Raw genomic sequence first — 16,097 nt, forward strand, 5'->3', positions numbered from 1 at the left:
GCTTTTCGTGAAAGCAATATTTTTTCTTATTATACAATCCTAATTCGAAATTTCTGCTGATTCAGCAGAAATATCGAATTAGGAATGTATAATAATTATTTTTGTGCATCTTAAGGTCTATATTTTTAATTACTGCGATCTTAACGGTTTATTAAAAGCACACGTTCCTATTCATTAATTTGATGAGTTTCAAACTTTATACAATGGAGGCAATGTAAAAACAATTCCTAAATAAATCTTTTGTACATTGGTGGAATTTGCTGATGTAATCAATAATTCATACCCGTATATCTTCTTAACAGTTCGACAAGAGCACATGATCTTATACATTTTCATTTCATGATCTTATACATTTGGTCAGTGTTCTAAGCTTTATACAACAAAGACAGGAAACAAGTTATAAAGAAATTTTTTGTGCTTTAAAGAGTCATTGCTGAGATGTCTTAAATGTTTATCGATAAATCAAACGTCACAATGTCATATAACATAAAAACAGGGTGGTGATGTCAGCTATTTCTCACCATGCAAGTCACTAGGGACCACATGCGATTATTGGAATCAATTTCTTTAAGCTGGATCAATTTAATCCAATCGGGACAGACAGGTTTATGACATCATCATAAAACCAATTAAACAAACCTCTCTTCTATCTCTTCAACTGTGTGTCAAAAGCAAACATTGTTTTGATCAGTGTTACGAGCTCTATACAATAGAGTCAACGGGTAAACAAATGTTCGATAATTTTTTATTTGTGTATTGACAGGTCATTGCTTTTGTCATTAAAATACAAATGATAGATCTTTTTTTTATTGTTCTTCTACTTAAGTGGGTTTTTCCACGGTCTTAACAACTAGTCTTTATATTAATAGGCGAATACATCTATTTTGTTACATGATATGTTCTACCCAATTAAAATTTAAACAAAAGATATACACGCACCCACAACACACACAATTTCCGTACTATTAGTAGAAGAAATAGTGTAAAGCAATTTTATTTAAAAAGATGCATAAGACAAAAAATTGCAATTAAAAATTGATTCTTGAATCGCTTCTATTAAAATTTCTATTAAAATTTACCTAGAAATACAAAAGTATTAATATTTGTGATTTTTCAAATAAAAAAACATTTTATAATATTGCAAGAATTAAATTTCGTAAGGTATCAAAATCAAGCATGTAAAAACTAGGTAAATGTTCAAAAAGAAAACAATTACTTACAGTTGGTGCTATATCAAAGTGATATATTCTTGGAAAGGCGTCTTCAGGCTTCTCTTCAAAGACACACAGTGCATCAACAACATCATCAATCTCCACAGATGTACTATGAACTGGAGTCGTCACAACTTGCTGCTCAGGCATTTTTTTGTTTTTATGCTTAAAAGAATTTCTAGTTAACCTTTCCAACGCAGCAACTTTTTCTGTCACAACTAATGACTTTCCCATTCCACCAATTTCAGATCGAATAACTCTTGTATTGTAGCTAAAATGCAGTTATTGTGTACATTGCGCAGGTGTAAGTAAGTTCCAAATTAAAAAGTGTATATCACTGTCTTCAACGTAATAAAAATATAATTAGTGTTTACTATCTATTAAGATAAAGAATTCTTCATAACAGAACCTTAGTTACCCCACTTACCAGTCAGTGTCAACTTGAGCTGCATACTGAAATTCTTTGAACTTCTTTACCTCTGCTGTAAGACATAGCTGTTTCTGAAGAAGGTCTCCTATCCTTTCTCTTTGAGGATAAACTGGTAATTTGACCTTGTATGCATCCAAAGCTGACGTCAAGTAGGAACGACTTTCGTTTTCACTGGAACACACGAAAACCAAAGGATTCTTGAAACCTATGTTATTAATAAACTATTAATAAACTATATTAATAAGACTGAATTTATCCATTCAATAAACCACGTTTTTATTACTTTGAGAGTACTCTACTTAAATACAGTTGATTATCATGGTGTCACTCCTGAGACAAGGGGTCGCCATCACTAAATCAACCCTTTTATTTAAAAAGATGGCAAAACATGTTTACTTTCTCCCTTGAAAATCATCCATACTTTAATTTACATTGGCATTCTACTGACTCACCGCATATTACATTTTAAACTATGAGTTCCTCTCCACTTAATTTTTAAAGCACAAACAGATGCTCTTTTATTAAGTCACAGAGATAATATAATCTTGCCTAATTTATTGTTGTTGAACAATAAGTGGCTTAAATATTACCTACCCTGACTCATTAAAGATCTTGAAAAATTAAACACTCTTTCACTTTTATCGTATCCGAGACTATCAGCAAAAACCAGACAATAAATTCCATAGGGGTTGTAAACAGCACGAAGAATCAATAACTCAATCTATATAAACAAATGTGGAAGAAAAATCTTTGTATTTACATATAATGTTAAATTGTTTATCTAGGTAGTTGACACATTTTTCTTTTTCAGCTTTTCCTACCGAAATAATTAAAAAAGCTTTAGCATACCTGCTCCAGAGAAACTTCGTCCGTACAAAACAAAACCTCTTCCATGCATGGTAAAGAGCCATCTTGTTGAAGATACAATTCCAAAATACCATACAGGATGTGATCTAAAACAATGTTAGGTAATTTAAAGCACAAATTTTAAATATACACAGTTATAGCCAATTAAAACCGTCAGAAGAAAACAAACCTTCAGAAAGAACAAGGAGACTAGGTTTTTCTTTGTTTAAATAATCTGGTATGTTTCGCTGCACCTTTTCAGTTGTTGAATCTGCAAAATATAAATTTGCACACAAATGTGCAGTTTAAAAGTTTTTTATCATCATACACAATTTTTTAAATTCTTACTTTTGTCAAGCTCTTTCAAGAACTGCACAAACTGATTAAATAAAAGAAATGGAGCAGCAAAATCTTCAGTTGTGTTTTTCTCCTCGTTTACTTCAATGCTAAATTAAACATAACAAAAAAACATGATAGAGCTGAGCTTGATTGAACAAAGTTTCTTTATTGTTTTCTTCTAAATTTATAAAACCTTGTTTTAACAACTGCTTTTGCAACAAAAGGTTGGCACGAATCTAAGTAAAACATAAAACGTGTTTGCGGTACTATGATGTTCTTCTTTTTTAGTTAAACAACTTTACGGACAAATATATTAAGATTAAGGCAATTCGTTGGTCAAAATTGTAAAAAGTCAATTCTTGCTACTTTCGCACAAATGTAGATCAGGCTGACAGCGTTTAAAATTTACCAATCACTCTCTCTAGGACCCGCGTATGACAAAATAATTCAGGTCAGGCCGTTAAAAAGTTGAAAATTTTGCAAACTTGGCCATGTCCACATCAGCAAATAACTAAATAACCTAAAATCTAATTCCTAACTCCATTCTGAACATTGACAAGTTCCAAATGGGTTAATTATATATAGAAATAGCCTATGCAGTTACTTGTGGTGGCGAACTTCAAAATTAACTGTCTGTTCCAATATATTTTGACCACAATTGTAAATTCCTCCATAATTTTAAAATGTAGTTTGACGAAATAGTCTAAGCAAATATGACACTTCCCTCATTTTCTGTGCATAAATTATACAGCTTTCAGAAAACATTTTCCAGTAATAATAATAATTAAGTATGTGTAAGTGAACAAATCAGTGCTTCCGAAAAGTTTGAAAATCAATAAAAATTAATAGACACTGAAATTTTTTTGTAAACTTTATACACTGATGCATAAATTTTAACAGATTTTAAGGTTTCAAATAAGAGAAAACATATACACACTTATTTCAGGTTTTAGTGTCTTTATTTCACTAATCATTATAAACCATCAACCCTAGAATTTGAGATGCATCACAATTCCTTTTTTTATGGACTGTATAATCAATATAATTTATAGAGGTTTTATCTGCGTTGTCCAGATGATGCCTCATACTAAAGTAAGTGCATTACCTAAAAACCAGAGGGCATATTTTTACTAATATTATTTATCTTTTAGTTACCTGGCATATGTCTCCTTTAAAATTATAAGCTCTCTTTCTGCATCTTCTGCAATTTCGTTGATAAGATCACTGTCAGGATCTTGTTTGTGGCACCAAATAATTGCCTTGTTCATATCAAAAGGAAAAACTCTAGTAAGACAAGCCAGTGCCACATTTTCGTCAAACTTATGTTCTTGTTGCAACTTTTCCAGGATAATCGCGATTTTTTGGTAGGACATTTGATTAAAATTTGTTGGTTTCTCGTATGCAACAGTTTCCCAATCTTTGTTTAAAACTTCTTTATCATCAATCATTGACATCATAAAAGCATTCTTGATTTTAACAACACTAACATCATCATCAATTACTCTTAGTAATGCAAATACCTGTGGAGGCAGTGAAATAACTGATCCAATATTATCATGTAAATAGTAAAGATGCTTTTGTAAAACTAAGCATTGTTTAACAGTAAAGTAATTTAACAAGGGATATTTTTCACGATACTCAGATAAATCACGTTTCCATTCTTTTAGGTGTTCTTCCAATTGAAATATTTTCTCCCTCAGCTCTTTGTACCAAGCCTCCATACCAATTTCACAAGCCTTGGCAATATCACATTTTACTTCCATCTTTAAATGCAGCCATTTCACAGCGCCAGCTTCACAAAGTGACACATACACATTTGCAAGTCTAGTAACAACGTCAGATGTCTGAAAAAAAGGAACTTAAAATAAGAACATGCAGAAACTCACAATTAAAAAATGGTGACACTCAATTCTATTAATAATATTTAGACTATCTAAAATGGTACATGCTACTTAAATTGTAATTACAAGGAACATTGACCTTAAATTTAAAACATTAATTGACTTTGATTTTCTCAATGAATTTTAAGGACACAAACTATTAATATTTAGTTATAACAATGGCGTCCATACATAAGAAAAATAACACTTATAATAACTCCAAGCATGTAATGAATATTAAGAAAATATAAAAAAAATTTGAAACAAGAAATTATAAAAAAAAAGCTATAACTTTTACCCATCATCTTAATTTTACCACAATCACAATTAATGTTAGTAGCCTGTTAAATGGTCAGCCTCTAAATATTTTAGATTTTGTACTGAAATATCAAGTTGCATATTTTTATTTACACTTAGTACAGATTTAACTTAAAGACAATATCCAATTAATTAATTAATTCTGCAGTTTTTGAAGAATATCAAAATCGCTCACATACAATAAGATGGACAAAAACTTCTTAAATAAAAGGCAACAATTATCATCAAAAATTTAGTGTAAGTTATACACTAAGTAATACAAATATTACCAACATATGCACTAATCATTTTAAACATTCTAGTTAGTGGTCTATCTAAGTCTTTTACATTTTTTCACCTTCTGTTACCAAACCAAGTAAATATTTTTATAACTAAAGCTATGTAAGTTTCATATATATTTGTTTTTTGCTTTATTTAAGATGAAGTAAAGCCCCTTTTTAAGGGCCTATTTGTAACTTTTTTCTGTTTAACCACATCTTGCCTACCACTAACACAACACATTTTTTGTATGTGCCTTTTGTCTCAGCGTAGTCTCAGCTAAATCTCTTAAACAAAAATGTTAAGAAAATGTTAAGAAACCTTTAAAAGTGAATTAATCTAATAAATTTTATTACTTATGTAGCAGCAGTTGTTATTTTTAACTGTCTATTATATAAGAGGATGCGTTTCCATAATTGTCTAGGTTTAGTCCTCCAGCTTTTTGGTTACTCATTTTAGTTAGCTAGTTAAAAAATTTACTTTGTTTTTTCTTGTAACTAAACTTTAAACTACACCTTCAACTTACTTGCTACTTTTAAACAGGAGAATGTCTCCTGTTTAAAAGTAGCAAGCAATGTTTTGTTTACATGTATATTCAAAGAACACTTTCCAATTCTGCATAAACTGTTTTTAGACAGATTTGATTGCAAACAAAATGCTGGTCTCATGCTTACAAATTCATTTTCCAAATTTTTGATAAAAATCTTTTGTTAACTTATATTTAACACTGGCTAACAGAAGCTAAGACAAAGTCTTTAATTACAATAACCGTTCAGCACAATTGCCATGACATGAAAATTATGTCAGATCCAATTTTGTTAAATTGCATTACAACATTTGGAACACATTAAGAGAGCTAATTATAAGTTGAAAAACAATAATAAACTCACAAGCAAAACTGAAACTATTCTCACTGTGATTAGAAGTGTGGGTGATAAAAGAAAGCTCCAAAACGTATGAAAAAAAGAAATTAAAAGCCAGACTACCTCAACAAAGTAATCTTTTTCCTGCTCTTTGTTTTCCCCATGCCTGTCAGTTTTATCACGACCAAGAAGCATTAATCTACTTTGCAAATCTCGAATTTCATCAAGTTTATACACTTGGCTCTTTTCATCATCATTTTCAACAACTAGCTGAATAACTTCCTTCAGAGTAGCTTCTTCTTGAATAAATCGTTCACAGTTGTCTCTTATGTTTCCAATAATATATTTTCCTTTCCTGTTAGCAGCTTTTGCTTGCATTATTGATTTGGTAGCCACAGATCCTTGAGCTTCTTTAGCCTGCTTAAACCATTCCACATAACGATTGGTGTCAATCTAAAATTGTGAATACACAAGAGAGACTTGTAAAGTTCTTTGACTTACATGACATTTTTCTAGAGGAAAAATATTAATATTCCAAAATGCTCAACAATCCTTAGTTTTTTTTAATTATAATTACTTTTTTTTCAACAAATTAGGAAACAAAGAAGGATTTGAAATAGTCCACAAACAAAGCAAGGCCAAAAGATTAAAAACACATTATTTTGGCGTTTCAAGCTAAACAATTTCTTAAATTCTTAAAATATAACTAAAAGCCTTTGAAACAAGGTTTTTATGCGCAGAGCTCGAAATTTTACAAAGACATTTATTTCTATAAATCTTGTAGGTATTCATTTTATCTTCGCAGGATGTTCCATAATTGTATAATTTTATTCCTACTTTGTTGTCATTGCATTATACAATTAAGGAAAAAGAAAACACACCATTTTTTCTATCATTTTTCCATCATTTGCCAATCCACTAGCAGTTTTTTTGCATGAATTATACAAATCAGTAAAGCCAGACATTTCACCCAACCCAAATATAATTTCACTAAAAGCATTACAGCTTGCTTCAAAACAAGCAACACGGTCTACTTCTAGATCATTTTCTCCGGCTGCAATTGACATCATCTCAACAAAAACCTTGACTTCTTTTGGAACTAAAATGAAGACAGCAATTATGAATGTAGTTAAAAGGTAACAAATTACAGGAATATGAAAAAATGCAACAATGGAGCAATAAATTTGCTTACCCTTCAAGTTTTGTTTTAGCCATTGAACAATAGGCAAACAGTTTGAAACAGTATCCAATATTTTAAGCATTTCCTCTGACACATCTAAAAGTTTTTCTGAATTCTTGACAATATCCTCATCTATGTCTTTTAACTGTTGATCACCATCTGTTGAAACCTTTAAAATATAATTTTAATGCTTTAATAGGGGCTTTATGATCAGTTATAATATTAACTTAGTCTGCCTGTAACCCTAAAGTGGATGCAAATATTTAAAGTAAACAAAGATATAAGCAAAAATATGTATTTTTACAAAATTAGCTTTTCATCACTGTTTAACTTTTGGACACTCGACTTTGAGAGTGTTAAGTAATAAAAATCAACAAAACATGAGCAAAAGAGTAGTACAGGCTGATAAGTGCAAATTTTAGAGGCACACTTGGAGGACATAAATTGTATGGATGGGTCTTTGACAGTGTCAACAAAATATGTTTCTGAACTGTTTGCTCCCTTCAAGAGGATTTTTCCACAGGCCATTCAACTATTTCTTGACAAAAAATACATTAGTTTCATGTCCAAAAAAAATTTAAAATAAGTAATTGTATTACAATCTTTAGTTAACCAGCCTCATTCGCTAACCTAAAGTAAACCAATTTGATTTAAAATGGACAGTTTGAGTTCTCATCAATAAACCTTCTACTTCCAACACCTGCTTAACTATCTGTTGAAAAAGCGATTCTATACTTCAAACAATAGAAACAACAATTTAAAAAAATTTCTGAAAATAATTTTTGCATTTGGACATTCGCAGCCATTCGCGATGTCATCAAGACATGTAGCCTTCATAATCCAGTGGATTTTTTCATAGGACATTCAACTAGTTTTATGAGGCTCAAATTTGTGTTTCCAATGGAGATGCTCTAGGGATTTATCTGTACAACTTGGAAAAATAATTCTTATTCCTTGATTGGCTATTTAAAGATTCTCATTACAAAGACAAAAATAAATTGCGTTGTTAAAGTTAGTCAAACCATTAAATCTGAGGCCAAATAAAATTTGGTAACCAGAGGTCTAAATTCTGGGACAAACAACCTGTTTCAGAACCAACGAGTTGATGCAACCGTAAAAAAGTGTGTAGTTGTGTGAGTTGTACAAATCAAGAAACAAATCAGTTCAAAATACTTAAGGTTATTACGTTGTATTTATAATTTCAATTTCAAAGAGCTGGAAAAGTCCAAAAAGCTGGAAAACAGCTAAGACAAACGGATATTTGCTGCATGGGTGAGCAGAGGCCACTTTTAACCCAAATGGCCAATTCTCTCAAAGTAAAGGGATCTGTGTGAAATTGGTAGATTGATAACATCATTCAAAAGCATGTAGACTTAAATATATATCCTTAGCTATTTATCAAAAGGTCTATCGCTAAAAAAAATATATAAGGTATAATTACCTTTGATTTTATTTTGGAGATTGTTGAGAAATCTCCACCAAGTTGGAGTCTCTCTTTAACAAGCAAGAACTTTTCAGTTGTATTAATGCACGTTTGTAACTGAAATAAACATTTAACTTTTTGGGCACAACACTTTACATCTTCACTTCTGTATTCCTCATTAGACAAATGGTTCGACCTTTCTAATTGATCCACCAAAGTGTTTAAATGCATCCCGGTGAATAATCTTAATACACGATTAAATGTAGTTTCTCCAAGCACCAAGTTTTTAATAGTATCACTAAGCACTTTTAGAACAGGCTTAATAACAACTTTAAAGATTTGTTCATGATTTATTATCAGGCCAATTTCACCACTTTTTGCAATCTTTTTAATTGTATCTCTGCATATTTTTTTAAACAAGACAACACTTAAAGCATCATAATTGCATAACTTCTCTGCAGCAGTATAAAACTCTGAAGTTATCTGAAAATATGGTAAGATGCCGTCTTCAGGGTGATAAAAATCTTTTATAGGTTTTCCTTTAATATCTTCTGCCATCACCTTGTCATGTAGGATACTAACATCTCCTAAGAGATAAGAATTATTTCATTGACTGAGAATTCCTTATAAAATTCATCTATTTACTGTAAAAATTCTGCTGGTCACATTATTATTATTACTTTTGTGGCAGTGAGTCAAAAATCTGTTATGGTTAAAGCTTACCTCCCACTTCAAAAAAAAATTCATCTTATTCTGTTTATACTATGTTGAGAAATGTAATTTAACATTCATTAAGTAAAATTCGAAATAATAAAGCTAATATAAAGCCACATTTTCTTGTGTTTACAGCATGCTTCCTTCTCAAAAGCCACCATTTTGTGAAAAAAAAATTTTCGGATTAAACCGAGTTTGACGTCATCTCCCAGATGGCAAAAAAGGGCCTCCTGAGCATGTTGCCGTAAAACGATAACTCAGAAAAAAAAAGAAGAGTAAATTTTTGCAAGTAAGATTAATTTTGTTAATAATCATAAAATGTGTTTTTGTGCTATGCCTTTCTTCAGTAAGAATAATAGAAGTAGCGCTGGAAAGCATTCCTTTGCCAGTCTTTCAACAGGCAAGAAACAACAAGCTACGTGTACTCATTAACAGAGTCGATACGCTTTCAAAGTCGAGTTATAATCACTAGAATGTTTTGATCAAGGTTGGCAAAAAATCTCTTCCTACTTGACTTTGCATTAGACCATGTGCAAATTCTGGTATAGGTGACTTTTCTATTATATTATGGTACACTAGGCTGGGATTTACGGGATTTTATTTTGTTCTGCGCACGTTGATATTTCTTGTTTCTTTCTTTCTTTCCTCCTTTTTTATATTAATCATTTTAATTTATTTTTCATGTGGCGCTTCATTCTAAAATCAAAGAGCGCTATAGGCCCTGGGATCGAGGTTGATCACAACTCGGCATTTTTCGAAAGAGTAAAATAAAATGTTGCTCGTCATGGTTTGCTCTGATAGCCCTAAATAGCTTCTTTTTTACTTTAAAATATACTTCCCATCTCTGCGGGCGTTCACTACTAAGCTATTGCTTCCACTTCCATTCTCATCCTCATAACAGCTTTCCCAGCTAGAGTCTGATTCACAGCCAGGTTTTGTAGACTTTTTACTGGCGAAACTTCAAAACTAAGAAAGTCCACAACTTTTTCACGAGAACTCAGTTTGAAAAGGGAAGTAAAAAACAAGTGTTTACTTACCTTCAGTATATACCTGTTGCAAACTCATTTTCAGTACCCGTTACAAATGTTGAAAAACAAAACAACAACTGCTTTGTTATATATAAAACCGCTTTGTATATTAAAACATGAGCCACTGCAGAGTCAGCTAAATTATCATCCGGGAGTTGACGTCACAAGCCCTCCCGCAAAGAAATATATTCACAATTGGGACACAAGATGACGACTGACACGAAGCTTCTTCTCCAGCTAATATTTTACAACTTTAACAACAAATATCTTGCGAACAAATCAAAATAAGTATAAAAGAAATTTTTTTTCATAATTAGTACAATATTTTGATTTGATTTTTTATTACTTTTTTTAAAGTGGGAGGTAAGCTTTAAATATCCATATTAAGGAAATAAATTGTTGTGGACATAAGTTATTGCTGTTTTTGCTCAAAATCGAAATAATTTGTGTGGCCAAATGATTGAAAACATGTAAAAAATAGTAATACATATGAACAAATTTTAATCTTAACTCTTGTTTATTTAAGATTTATGGAATAAGAAACTATCTATTGAAACAGTAAAAGTTCATTAAAAAATGCAGGGGTAGTCTTCGTCAGAAATGTCAAAAAATGTCAAATAAAATTAGCACAGCACAAAACAAGCAAAACAAGCAAAAATGCAGCAAAATCAACAAATTATTGTCAAAACACAATAACTTATGTTGCAAAATGCATAGTAAGCATTAAGACCGCAATACTTTAGGTCGTAAAATCAAATTTTAATTTCACCTTTAAATTGAATAATTTATGTTGCAATAATTTTTGTCCTTAAGGTAGTTTTGAAAAATCTTAAACTCGCTATGCAGGTACAATATACTGTACAATATTTTTGTTAAATCTTATTCTTTCTATGTCCAGCTATTTTGTAGTTTGACATCAAACACAATTAAAGCTACTAAAGCCGATGATTACATCAATAAAAAAATGCAGATGTAATATGAAACATGTGACAAAAATTACCACTTTAACAGTGCAAATTGTGAAAAACGACAGCACGGGCAGCAACTGTAGTTTAAGTATAAAAGTATCAATATCTTACTTCTTGATTATTGGCAAAATTATTCAGCCGACACCACCACAAAAATATTGAAAGTATCATTTTAACTTTGCGCAAATCATCTTAACATTGCTTAAAATTTATTGGAGTGCTTGATTTGAATATAAGAACATTATTCCGTTTAGTGAAATGATTAAATTTCTTTGTGAAATGTGATTTTTTATGTTTTTATGCAAAAAAATTTAAATTTTTAAAGAAAAGTTTTCTCACAACAACATCCCTGAATCTTATTAATGGAAGTAATATAAATGTTAATTCTAAAATACAAACAAAGCCTTTAATTAATTTAAATCGCATTTTACGAATTGCTTAAAAATACAATTTTTTTAATTCTAGTTTGCAATAGCTTTATGGCCAAACATTTTTCTCATGTCAGTTGAGCTTACAAAAAAAAAAAATGATAAAAATAATAAAGAAAAAATTTTAAAAGAACGACAACAAATAGAATTGAGGTTGCAAATTTTGTTCAACTTTAGTTAGTGATTTGATCTTTCATCCTTTTTATTCCTTTTCTTAAAATAAATCCTGATTAAGATCTCCTAGAAAAGACTTTGTTCTACACTTGCATTACAACATGGATTGTGTATAATTTGTTCATGCTTTTGAATTTATGTTATGTATACATATATATAGATGGTTGTGCTATTTTAGCATCTAGTACCAGAATTTTTTTTGAAATATGATCTCAAATGTAGAAGTGCCACGTATACAAAATGTATGTCATTTTTCTAATAAGAAATCCCTGCCTGGATTGCTTGACCTCATTTATAAAATTTCCTAAAAAAAACTTAATCAGAAGTGAAAATCAAGATCCGCCACTACTTTTAGATGCTTAAAACCCTGTGAACGCCCTGGGTAGTCTTACAATAAGATAATTAACTCCTATATATACGGAGGTGTGGCACTCGAGGGCTAAAATATGCTGATATCAGCAGCAAAAAACTGAAAATCATAAGGCAGAACCATATTTTTTCAAAATTACCCAGGGATCCTCGACGTTGTCCGTCATATTGGCCAGCGCTGAAACTTGTGAACGAGACACGGTTGAAACTAAGGAAGTCTTCAGTAATTTTTTTTTTCATCAAACTGGTCTAAAAACATATAATATCAAGTTTCAAGTCATTATTTCAATTTTTACTGAAGTAATAGGACTTTTACTTAGTATAGCTTTTCACACCGCTGACACCAAAATGGCTGCAGGGACTAATCGAAATTAATTTATAATATTTTAATAACAACCTTTTTTCCTGATGTGTTTTTATTTTCCTGCAAAAGTTGTTGCATAGCTTAGGATAAGGATGAAAAAGTTACTGTGGGACATGGGTTTTAAACCTTAAAAATTTCCAGCGAGAAATTTGAAAACTAATAAATGACAAAATCGCAAGAGCATCTTAAAAATTTTAATTTTTGTTATTGTGAAAGTAATTCACATGAAAAAGTTTCTGATGTTTGTTGTGAAGAAATCTTTCATATTACCCATATGGGATAACTTGATGAACAATGAATTTTCCTGCAGGTGTTCTCAAATATGTGTAATATAATTTTAAAAACTGTGATGTAATTTTCCTTTTGAGTTTTGACTTTTAACCCAGCCAAAAAGCTCAGCCTTTTCCTTTCATACTTAGTCTAGCTAGCCAGGGCCAAAATGCATAGTAAGCATTAAGACCGCAATACTTTAGGTCGTAAAATCAAATTTTAATTTCACCTTTAAGAAATCTTTTATATTACCCATATGGGATAACTTGATGAACAATGAATTTTCCTGCAGGTGTTCTCAAATATGTGTAATATAATTTTAAAAACTGTGATGTAATTTTTCTTTTGAGTTTTGACTTTTACCCCAGCCAAAAAGCTCAGCCTTGTCCTTTCATACTTAGTCTAGCTAGCCAGGGCCAAAGAGTTTAATATTCAAACTTGACCTATTTTACTGGGTATTAAGTAATAAAGGCTAGGATAATCCTAAATTTAGCTATAGGGTAGCTAAGGTACCTGTAAGAACAATATCAAACAACGTCGAGGCTGTTCTCTTTTGTAAACAAACCCAGTGGTGTTTTGTATTAAGTACCAAATTTTATGTGTGCATTTATTGCACTAATGAGTGTAACCAAAGCGCCCTGTACGTAAATCCTAAACATTTATGTCATTGGCTCACTCTTTACGAATGACACCACGTAACAAAGACACCGTACTTTGCTATTTTCTGTTACCTACACCGAGATTTGGGTGTGATATATATCAGAATTAATTGTCTTTAATAATATTATACCACTTTTATCTTTAAAAATTTAAACATACAAAAGGCATTTAAAATGACCCAAGCACAACAGGACATGCTGTAGTGCTTCCTGTATTTATGAAGACATAGGCTTTTTAGGTAGTCACATTCACTTAAATAAAACTATTTTTGGGATACTGCTAGGCACATGACTTAGCAAGGGAGAGCCATTAATGATAAATGAAGTGGTTTGGGAAATTACCTAACCAATGAAATTCTTCATATTTTTTGTGCTATATTCTAAGTGAATCTACAAAGATAGAAGGTAATTGATAAATATTCAGTTTACCTTTTAATGTTTCTGGAATAATTTTCATTGTTTCGTAGTACTCCTTAAACATGAATGACTCAGGGCACAGAGCTTCTTGTTCTGTTCCCTCGAAATTACATTCAGTTTCTTTTTTTTAATTAAAACCAACTGTACAAAAAATAAACTACAAAAAGCAGAATGTATCTAAATGACATAATGTACAGTGAAAGATACCTACCAAATCCATCTAGTAGCTGCTTGCATATGTTGAGAAAATAATACAATATATTTTTAGCTTGCTTGAACGTCTGGATTTCCCTTGTTCTTTTATCAAATGCAACTTTTATACCATTTGCATCATTATTACCAATGCATGTAGTCAAACTACAAAAGACTTCTTTCTTTCGATGTAAAATTTCCAGCAAACTAATCGTTATATTGGAATTGACTAACTCATTCGATGCATAGGATAAGACACTTACAGCTTCATATATGACATCGTCAATATCACCATCAGTTTTGCTAGCAGCTATTAATTATAACCGAATATGATTTATTTAAGACTAATTTATTTCTTTTCTTATTGAAAAAGAGATTTTGTTTCTTGCTTTTCATGTTTTTATATTTTTAAAGTTCACACTTAATCTTTACCAATAGGAAAAATAAGATAAATGTCCATATTTATTAATAAATACTTCATAGGTTTAAACATTTTCAGGTACAAGTCACATTCACAAGATCTAAAAGAGTATTTAACAAAAATGGGGTTTTTTGTACAAAAAACAAGAATTTCGATGGACTTAGTCTATATCTTTATTTAAATTTAGAAATAAGTATTAAAAACATAAAAAATGGTATGTGTAGAAAAATACTAAAAATTTTGTACTTAAAAAATGTTAAGGGCAAAATTATTGTTACAACCCCATTTTGATTGCAATTTTTTTTTACAATATCTGGAATTCTACTCATTTTCTTGAAGTAAAAATTACTGGGTTTAAAAATTCAGGTAAGGGAAGATTAATATTAGACAACCATCAATTATTACTTTCTCTGAAGATGAGATTTTGCCGTAAGATTATACACTTACCAAACATTTTTAAAAAACTTTTCATAGGTGACCATGTCAAGCAATGTTCAAGCTGTTCCTGCAAAGTTTTTTTTTTCTTCCATTCTTTCCGAAAAAACTCACACAGAATAATGGAAGAACCTTTTCTTCCCCAAAGAATCTCCACAAAGCCACCAGAATTTGGATTCTAAACAGAACAATGTTAACAGTTACCATAAACGTCACCTTAACATCAAAAGCACAAGATAGAAAAAAAATGCATAATAATATAAAGAAGGTGTTAAATGTCTCATTTGCTAAACGTCAAAAAATCGTCAAAGTTGTTGTTATAAACTAGAGGCCAAATAACCTCTTGCATGGATAGAACAAGTGATGATGTCTCCTGTTCTATCCATGCATGAAGAACCGAGCCAAGTCTTAAAGCTGAATCACACTACTGGAGTCGAGATTGACAGGTTGATGACCATGCAGACGACGAATGATGAATGATCTCATCTAGAAGAGTTCCATGAACACATCAACGGCCTACATCGACAAATCAAATTCACTGTTGAGCTTGAACACGATGGAAGTATCGCTTTCCTAGACACTTTGGTCAAACACAAGAATGGTTCCATTTCAGTTTCAGTGTATCGTAAACCAACACACACTGACCAGTACCTTAACTTCGAATCAAACCATCAGAAATCTTGCAAAGAAAGTGTCATATCTTCATTACTGAATCGTGCCAACAGTGTAGTCAGTGACAAACAGGAGAGGAAAATAGAAATTCGACTTGTAAGAAATGCATTAATCACAAATGGATACAGTCATAAAGTCATCACGCAAGTAGAAAATAAAATGAAGAGAAGATGCAACGGAAACAACAAGGAAACATCAGAGGAATTTATCGCATCAGCATTCCTACCCTTCGTACCAG

At 31.1% G+C, this 16,097-nt stretch overlaps 1 protein-coding gene across 5 annotated transcripts in view; it reads right to left on the bottom strand.

Moving 5' to 3' along the window:
- Positions 1 to 16,097, bottom strand: part of LOC130613201 (E3 ubiquitin-protein ligase rnf213-alpha-like) — a 188,388-nt gene that overhangs the window by 55,616 nt on the left and 116,675 nt on the right. For all 5 annotated transcript variants that reach the window (XM_057434530.1, XM_057434532.1, XM_057434533.1 and 2 more), the window contains 13 exons: positions 15,200 to 15,365; positions 14,351 to 14,641; positions 8,767 to 9,335; positions 7,338 to 7,494; positions 7,027 to 7,244; positions 6,269 to 6,598; positions 3,982 to 4,670; positions 2,836 to 2,933; positions 2,678 to 2,758; positions 2,491 to 2,594; positions 2,236 to 2,362; positions 1,639 to 1,846; positions 1,221 to 1,482 (listed from right to left, as the gene is read on the bottom strand). In XM_057434530.1, the coding sequence (XP_057290513.1) occupies positions 1,221 to 1,482; positions 1,639 to 1,846; positions 2,236 to 2,362; positions 2,491 to 2,594; positions 2,678 to 2,758; positions 2,836 to 2,933; positions 3,982 to 4,670; positions 6,269 to 6,598; positions 7,027 to 7,244; positions 7,338 to 7,494; positions 8,767 to 9,335; positions 14,351 to 14,641; positions 15,200 to 15,365 (3,300 nt within the window). The remainder of the gene's footprint in view (positions 1 to 1,220; positions 1,483 to 1,638; positions 1,847 to 2,235; positions 2,363 to 2,490; positions 2,595 to 2,677; positions 2,759 to 2,835; positions 2,934 to 3,981; positions 4,671 to 6,268; positions 6,599 to 7,026; positions 7,245 to 7,337; positions 7,495 to 8,766; positions 9,336 to 14,350; positions 14,642 to 15,199; positions 15,366 to 16,097) is intronic.

Source organism: Hydractinia symbiolongicarpus, chromosome 10, assembly GCF_029227915.1.
Source record: "Hydractinia symbiolongicarpus strain clone_291-10 chromosome 10, HSymV2.1, whole genome shotgun sequence".
Classification (NCBI taxonomy): domain Eukaryota; kingdom Metazoa; phylum Cnidaria; class Hydrozoa; order Anthoathecata; family Hydractiniidae; genus Hydractinia; species Hydractinia symbiolongicarpus.